This window comes from Peromyscus maniculatus, chromosome 4 (assembly GCF_049852395.1).
Source record: "Peromyscus maniculatus bairdii isolate BWxNUB_F1_BW_parent chromosome 4, HU_Pman_BW_mat_3.1, whole genome shotgun sequence".
Classification (NCBI taxonomy): domain Eukaryota; kingdom Metazoa; phylum Chordata; class Mammalia; order Rodentia; family Cricetidae; genus Peromyscus; species Peromyscus maniculatus.
The window spans coordinates 118,407,700-118,416,768 of NC_134855.1; the positions used below are offsets into that span (position 1 = coordinate 118,407,700).

General features: G+C 45.6%; 1 protein-coding gene across 1 annotated transcript; it reads right to left on the reverse strand.

Moving 5' to 3' along the window:
* Positions 1 to 8,102: 8,102 nt before the first annotated feature.
* LOC102927034 (ferritin light chain 1-like) lies at positions 8,103 to 8,805 on the reverse strand. The gene has a single exon (XM_042276346.2). The coding sequence runs from the start codon at positions 8,802 to 8,804 to the stop codon at positions 8,328 to 8,330; it is 477 nt and encodes a 158-aa protein (XP_042132280.1). The 5' UTR covers position 8,805; the 3' UTR covers positions 8,103 to 8,327.
* Positions 8,806 to 9,069: the final 264 nt, after the last annotated feature.

A 9,069-nucleotide genomic window follows, 5' to 3' on the forward strand; every position in this document is an offset into this window, starting at 1 on the left:
CTCTCTTCATATCATCCTCCCCACCTGCTATAGTTTGAATCTTGAATGACCTCTACAGGTAAATAAGTTGAAGGCGTGGTCCTATTCATGGTTCTGTTGGTTGGTGATGGGACCTTTAAAATGTGGGGCCTTGTAGAAGGAACCTAAGTCATTAGGGGTGTAGCCTTTCTGACAGCATAAGGCGAATAACTTCTGCTTCCGATTGTCACTTCCATGTGAGGCTGCCTAAAGCAGTAGGGCCATGCATCCATGGAATTAAAGCCTCGGAAACCACAGGCTGAAATAAACGTGTCCTCACAAGTTCATTTTCTCCTGGTTTTCGTTTGGTTTTGGTCTTGGTGCAAAAGCTAGCATACTAGCATACTCTGTGCACCCTAGCCAGTTATGAGTTAAGAACTGGAGGGATTATGTCCTTAGCCTGTGCCTAGCCATCCTGTTTCAGAGTCTTCGTCCCTACATATTTGCCTGCCTGCCACATTCTAGGTCCCCTGTACTCTCAGCTCAACTGTCTTTCCAGTCCAGCCCAAATTCTTTTTGATTTTCCGAGCCTGACTTGAACTTGAATTATTTTGTACTTTATACATTGTTTCCTGTATGTCAAGTAAGTTTGACCTCTTTCAGCTAAATGTTCACCTCCTACACTGACACTGCTATAACAACCACAGTTCTAGTAGCACAGAGAAAGAATAAATACAGTTAATAAATAAATAGATAAATGAATTGGAATTCCAATGAGCACAGCAGTATCAGGCACATTTAGCTGTGGGTTCTAAGATCAGCCACTCAGTTGGAATTAAAGGTAGACTGTTACCTGTGGTGGTATTATGTTCCCCAAAATATTGTGTACTCTAATAAATTTATCTGGGGTCAGAGAACAGACAGCCACTAGATACAAAGGCTAGAAAATGGTGGCACTCACACCTTTAATCCTAGCACTCCAGAGATAGAAATCCCTCTGGATCTCTGTGAGTTCAAGGCCACATTGGAAATAGCCAAGCATGGTGACACATGCCTTTAATCCCAGGGAGTGGTGGTAGAAAGCAGAAAGATATATAAGGCGTGAGGACCAGAAACTAGAAGATTTTGGCTTGTTAAGCATTCAGGCTTTTGAGCAGTAATTCAGCTGAGACCCATTCCAGATGAGGACTCAGAGGCCTCCAGTCTGAGGAGACAAGACCAGCTGAGGATCCGGCGAGGTGAGGTAGCTGTGGCTTGTTCTGTCTCTCTGATCTACCAGCATGGACCCCAATAACTCGCCTCAGGTTTGATTTTATTAATAAGAACTTTTAAGATTCCTGCTACAGTTACCTCAGAAATCTGAGTACCAAGGAAAACAGTAGTTAGATGTGGACAATTATAACAGTTAGTTGTGGGGACGAGGAGGAGATGTGTGCTAGGGATGAGGGGACTTGCCCTAGAGAACAAGTAGAATTTTGAGGTAAAAGAATTTGTAGCCAAACTAAGAGGGCATCACATTATGGGATAGTGTACATCTCAAGTCCAGGAAGGTATCTAGCTGTCATTCTATGCCAAGATGGCCTTGCAGAATGGTGGTTAAGATTAGCCTGAGTTCTGAAGTCAGGCCTTCCCACTGAATCCCCTTCCATTGTTAACTAGTTGACATTGGTAGGTTACAGAGCACTGAAACCAGCTTTAGAAATGTTAGTGCACAACTTAGCAGAGAATAGCATCATGTTTGCCATTTCTAGCCTAGAAAGCCTGCCTGCCTTAACGCAGAATATTAATAGGCATTAGAGAAGGTGTGGGTTGGCATGCAGGTAAGAGGATTCTCAGAGGTAAGTATGGCTGGCACAGCTGAGTCAAGCAAAATTCAGTGGCAATCTTACCTGTGACTGTTTCACAGAACCTCTGTAAGTCTCAAGGAAGGTTCCCTCCCTCCCCCAGTCTTCCAGACTCTTATCAAAACCATGAACTTGCTTTAGGAAATACTAGCTCAGCACAATGGTGTCAGGTGTTGTAGAGGCCGGTTAAGTAATTTGAATGGTTCTGGAAGATTCGACATTCAGTTATCAGAATCTCCACCTACAGGCTTGATTATCCAGTAACCAGCACAGTAGCTAACTAAGCCTTGAGCGAGTGACTTGACCTCAGTTTCCTCTTCTGTAAAATCGGGATGGTGACACAGTGTCCTCCCAGGAGGATTTGTGAGGATCCGATGAGTGGTGAGCTTGTCTAGTTACAGCAATGCCTGGCATGTAGTAGTCAACGTGACATGTTAGCTCACATCTAGAAAGTTTTAAAGATACTTTCAAAAATGAATTGATTGCTGTTATGATGCCATTGGTCCTCCATGAAATTGCTTCCTGCTCACACTAGATGCCTGGTTAGTAAACAGTTAGGTACTACTTGAATCACTGTCTTATTTATTTTTGAGAAATTGTGTCATGTAGCCCAGGCTAGCCACCATGTCACTATGTAGCTAAGGAAAGCCTTAAACTCTTGATCTTCCTGCCTCCACCCCTGATGCTGGGATTATATTCTTACACCACTTTACCTGGCTTCATTTTTATACCAAAATAGTATGGGTGTGTACATGCTGTGGTACAGGTGGTGCTCAGAGGACAACTCCTGGGAGTTGGTTTTCTCCTGCCACCTTATGGGATTCAGAAACCGGACACAGGCTGTTGGGGTAGGCTGAAGGTCACATACCTGCTAAGCCATCTCACTAGACACACACTTCCCTTTCCTGCTTCCTTTTCTCTGAAGACAAATCACTTGACCTCAGACAGTTCTTTTGCTTCTCTGCAAAATCTAAACAAGGCTTGAGTATAAGAGTACCGTTGAAATGCTTTAGTAAGGTGAAGATGGATCATTTTCATCTTTAGCAAATATTTTCTGAATAATGAAATAAAAATTAGAATAGTCTATTTCACACAAGCACACACCCAATATCCAAAATAGGAAGCAGATGTTTTTGTATCAAAACAGGCATGCCAGATGAAATTCCCTGAGTACCAAAAAGAAAAAAAGATAAGATTCAAACAATACTATTCTTGCTGCACATAGGAGGATCTTAAAGCATTTTTCCCTGTTCTGGAGCCCTTAATTTCTCATCTGAGAAGCTAGACTGCAAGCATTTGAAATTTGAGTTATAAGACATTAGAGCAGTTGTGCTTTGCAGTTGAGAAAGCCAAGTCCCACAGAAAGGGACTGATTGCGGGCAGTACTGAGCCGGAAGTAGCATCAGAACTGGAAAGGCAGGTGCTTTAGCTCCCCTGCCTCAGTCCCGGCAGAGTTCCAACACCCACCCTGGTGCACCTACCCTGTTCAGAGGCAGAGTGAGGAAAGGGGTGGCAAGTGGACATTGTTGGGATCCCTTGGGAATGTTCATTTCAAGGCCTCTCAGGATAGAGTTCACAAACCCAGAGTCCGCTCTTATCCATTCATAGCAAATGTCCACGTTGCAGTTTATGATAGACTGCAACGGCTGCAAGTTGAGAATTGGTGTATGTTGCAAAGGGCACAACCCCAAACCAAAACTCTTGCCTGTTACCTGTGCCCAGAAATATTGGTTACCTTTGCTTTCAGGGGTTTAAAAGAATACAAACCTTACAGAAGAATAGGTTGTTTTTTTTGTTTTTTGTTTTATTTATTTATTTATTTATTTATTTATTTATTTATTTATTTATTTTTGAGGAGGGAAAACTGAATCATAAAAACCCAGTTTTGGCTCCTTAATGTAGTTAGAAACTTAAATCAATCAGTTGCTTGATAAAACAGTGCTGGGGTTTAGAACCTCAGGTCTCCTGTTAGGCAAGTACTGTCTCACTAGCTATGCCCACAACCTACAGCTGAGAGTCTTGAAGGGCTTCCTGTTGCTGTGTTGGTAATAAAATATATATGTTGTGCTGCTGAGATGACCCTTTTTGCTACGAAACCCTGATGTCCTGAGTTGGATCCTCACAGCCATGGAAAGACGCAAGGAGAACTGACTTTGCAAAGCCGTCCTCTGGCATGCCATGCTTATGTGTGTGTGCACGTTAAATAAGTGAAACAAAATGTGTCCTATACGGTGTGTGGTATGTGATGGGGCTTATGTTAAAGAGGCTTTCTGACTGGATTGAGAGAGGAAAAGTGGGTATGGACAAGTTTGTCATTTAGTAATTGATTAAATTCCCAACTGCAACATAAAGGAGGGTAAAGATTGATCTTAAATGCTTCCCAGAGGCTCTTGTGTTGAAAGGTTGGTCTCAAGCTGGGTGGCAGTGGTGCATGCCTTAATCCCAGCACTGGGAGGCAGAGCCAGGCAGATCTCTGTGAATTTGAGGCCAGCCTTGTCTATAGAGTGAGATCCAGGACAGGCACCAAAATGACACACAGAGAAACCCTGTCTCAAAAAACCAAAAAAAAAAAAAAAAAAAAAAAAAAAAAAAAAGAAAGAAAAGAAAGAAAAAGAAAAAGAAAAAAAGAAAAAAGAAAGGTTGGTCTTCACATAACGCACTCTTGGGAGGTATGTAACCTTTAGGAAGTAGAGTTTAATGTAAGGCATTAGACCATTGGGGACATGCCCTTGAATACATACTGGGTCCTCTGCACCTTCCTGTCACCATCTCTTCCTGGTTGCTGTGAGATGAGCAGCTGTCTTCACTGCCAACTCTTCACAGTGATGCTGTCTTGCCATAGACCCCCCCAAAACCATAGCACCAACCAACCCTAACTGAAACTTCCAAAAGGTGAGCCAACAATTCTACCTCATAAGTCGCTTATCTCAGCTACTTTGGCACAGTGGTGAAAAGCTGGCATGTGTTTAGTAACTGCTGAGTGCTCAAAAACCGAACAGGGCCCAAGGAGATGGTTTGTTGATCTACTGTGTGAATATGAGGTCTACTGTGCAAACATGAAAACCTGAGTTTGGAGTCCTCACATTCAGGTCTTCTGTAACCCAGCACTGGGGGAGAAACAGGGGGACAGGAGGATCACTGGGGCTTACTGGACAGCCAGCCTATCCAAATCAATGAACTCCTCTGGCACACACACACACACACACACACACACACACACACACACACACACACGCCTACATGAACACGTATATATACCATACACACACAAATAAATGAAAAGCAAATATATGTCTCACTATACACTTACATTTATTCTTATTGTTATATATTTAACATACCATTGTTGTGGAATATTATTTTAACTAGGCAAAGATGTGTTACATTTGTTTCTGCTGCAGAATATTACTTTAACTATGTGAAGGTGTGTTACATTTGTTTCTGTTGACTTTGTTAATGGTGTAATGATGTGTCACATTTGTTTGTGCTACATTTGTTTAATTGTGTAATGAGTTGCATTTGTTTCATCTTGCCTGCCCACGGCACCTGATTGGTCAAATAAAAAGTTGAACAGCCAGTAGCTAGGCAGAAGAGGGATAGGCAGGGTTGGTGGGCAGAGAGAATAAGTAGGAGGAGGAATCTAGGCTGGAGAGAAAGAAAACCAAGAGGAGGAAGAATGAAAAAAGAACGAGGGAGAGAGGGACATGCCTGGGCAAGGAGCCAGGCAGCCACCAGGCAGCCAGACACTGGAGGGAGCAGGAAAGTAAGACACACAGAAGGAAAGGGAAGTAACAAGCCCCGTGGCAAAAGGCAGACAAAGAGAAACAGGTTAATTTAAAAGAGCTAGCCAGAAACGAGCCTAAGCTAAACCGAGCATTCATAACTAATAAGAAATCTCCATGTCAACATTTGGGAGCTGGTTGGTGGCTCGAAAGAAAAAGCTTGGTTTTCTTTTAATATCTCTGATTATAAAAAACGAGCTCACCTGTTTTCCTATGGAAACGCAGTTAGCGTTGACATTTGATTAAGAACCAAGTTCAAGTCGATGTCAGCTAGTCCAGCACCAAGTAGGGCAAAGCAGGTGGGGTGCTATGAATTCAAGGCTGCCTCGACAATATAGCGAATTCTAGACCAGCCTGGGCTATACTGTGAGACCCTGTATCAAAACAAAAAAATAAAATCCATGTTGGCTGCCGCAGGTGTCTGTCCCTAAGTGGAGCTGGGTGCAGGGTCCTGTGGCTGAGGAGCCCCTCCAGGGTCCACACCTCCACCCGCTGGGAAGACCTATCCCTCAGCCCCTCCTCAGCCGGGATGTGACTGACTGCTCAGTGGTGGCAGAGACTGGGTCGAGGGAGGAGTGTCTCAAGCAGAGACCCCCCCAGCTTAAGGTCTCTGAGGCCCCTGGCCTCTCCCAATTCAGGGTTGTGGGAGCCCTTTATCACAACCCTGCCCTGGCTCTGGGACATCCAGGGTGGTCCGAGTTTCTCTGGACCTGAGACACACAATTTCCTGAGGCATGGAGGAGTATCGACTCCCCTCATCCCGACCCCCACCCCCAGTAAGCTGTTCGCACTTCTCCCCGGGCAGTCTCTCTCTAGCCACTGAGTACTTCATATCTCTCTGTTGTCAAGAGATCCCCCCGGTCCCTAGACTGCTTCCGCCAGCCTCCATGCCCTGACTTTTTCCAATGTCACCCACAGCCCCTTTGGTCTCCTTTAATGCAAAGGGCAAGTGTGGATTGGTTTTACAGGCCCTTTACAAAGCGGAGTTGAAAATTGCTGGCCATGCATTTCTTCTCAGCAGAGTGGCAGCGAGCTCTTGTTGAGATCTGGGTGACCCACGTCATATTCTGGACGCCCCGGTAGGGAAGAGAGCAGGATAGGGGATTGGTGATCTCTACAGGAAAAGATGCTGAGAAGCATCCACAACGCTCAACATTTCCCTTGTGTTGGGAAGTCAACATGACTCAGTACTGCTGACCCTTTTCAGACTCCTGTGAATATTTCTAAATTTTTCTTGTTGCAAAGAAACTAAGTCCCCAAAATAGACTTAGAATCAAGAAACTTTTGGGTAGCATTGCGGTTATATTTAATTGAGTGACTTGGAAAAGAACCCAGACTCCTGTTTACACGTGTGAACCCCAAACCTAGTTTCACTTTCTCAAGAAGTTGACTTTCTGGGATTGATCCCAGTTACTGACTTGGGAGTCTATGGTGTGAGTTCTGGATTCATACCGTTTCCTGATAATCCCCACGACCATCCTGGAAGATCTTGATCCTTCTGGAAAGAGAGCCTATAATTGCTTTATGGGGCAACGGGCTGGGAAAGTTTTTGGGGACCAAAGAAGGTCTAGTTTTCCCGCCCTGCATTTTCTCAGATGATCAGGGAAGGACTCACCCAGGTATGAGGGGTCCACACTGTGATGTGTTTGTGGAACACAGGTTTCGAACTCAATAGGTAGCTGAGAATGACTTTGAATTTCTGATCCTCTGGCTTTCTGAGTGCTGGTATTACAGGCATGCGGTACCATACCTGGTTGAGGATAAGGGCTCAGGGCTCCCAGCATGCTAGGCAAAAACTCTACCAATTGAGCCCCATCTCCAGCTCACAAGGGCTCCCCAAGTCCTATTTATTTCCCTGCATTATGTATGCACCAATCTTGTTTGTCTGCTTGGGAGGTTGCTGGAGTGGGAACAGTGCCCGGTGCTTTTCTTTCTGCTGTTGGCATCTCCAGGTTTCAGAGCTTTCCCCCATGTGAGGGGAGTGAGAGCTGGTGTGCTTTGGTCCCCTTCTAGAAGCCATGGATTTCTGCTCAGAGTGTGCCTTGCTCCTGACAGGTCTTCAGGTTAATTGGCATTAAAGTTTTATGTTATGATATGAATCTGAAATGGTCTGTCTCAAGAAGGCTCGCTGTCAGTAATGGGGCTTTGTGGGAAGTGATTGGATCCTGACTGGCTGACTCTCAGGAGGAGGTGGTGCGGGTTGTGAGACTCCGGCCTGACTAGAGGGGGAGGGTTTTGAGATGTCCCTGGTCTCTACCTCTTTTTCCTTTGTCACATGCTGCCGTGCTCTGCCCTCCATTTCAGATGGCTGATCAAGAACTAAAACTCTGACACTGTGAGAGAAAATCAGTCTTCTCTCCGTTGGTTTTTTTTTTGTCACAGGAACAAAAAGTGATAAATATATACAGAGATTAAATTGTCTAGTCTTACAGAGTTCCTCAGAGTTAACTTTTTGTGTTTGCATATGTATGAGGTGTAATCGAATATATATGCTTCTATTTGTTTTGTTTTGTTCTGTTTTGCTATTTCAAAATGCTTTATTTTCACTTGGTCCCAAGACTTGGGAGGGGCTCCAGAGCAGTTACAAAGCTGCCTAGAGGTTCGGGTGAAGGTCCTGAGGCTGGCTGGTGCAGAGCAGAGGAGGGAGCCCCTTGGAAGGTGACGCCTCCTAGTCATGCTTGAGAGTGAGCCTCTCGAAGAGGTACTCGCCCAGAGATGGCGAGGGCACACCGGTTAGCGCTGGCTACAGCCCAGCCACCCTGTGGAGGTTCGTCAGGTGGTTGCCCGTCTTCTTGATGAGCTTCACCTCCTCATCCAGGAAGTGGTTTTCCAGGAAGTCACAGAGGTGAGGATCTGTGCGAGCAGAAGCCAGGGCATGAAGATCCAAGAGGGCCTGGTTTGGATTCTTCTCCAGGGCCAAGGCAGCTTCCATGGCCTCCTGGGATTTACCCCACTCATCTTGGGATGGCTGCTGCACATCCTGAAACAGTGCAGGGCCACCGCGATCGTTCTGCATCTTGAGCAGCTGCTCACCGCCCTCGCGCTTCTCCTCGGCCAACTCGTGGAAGAAGTGACCTTCACCCTCCAGAGCCACGTCATCCTGATCAAAATAGTAGCCCAAAGAGAGGTAGGTGTAGGAGGCCCGCAGGTGCAAGTTGACCAGGTGGTTCACTGCAGCCTCCACTTCGGAGGAATAATTCTGACGAACCTGGGAGCTCATGGCTGATACGCAGTATGGAGCTAACCTCGAAGACACGATGCTGGCTGCTCCTAGTAGCCAAAGGCTGCGAGGAGGTGGTCCCAGAGGCTGCAACTCGAGACACTGAAAGACGGATGGATGGAAGCTAACAAAGGGAGGCCCGGGGTCTGCTCCATCCAAACACTGTTGAAGCAAGACACAGACATGGAATCTCCGGGGCGCTGCTCTTTGTTTTGATTTTTTAAGACAGGGTTTCTCTGTGTATCCCTAGCTGTCCTGGAAGTAG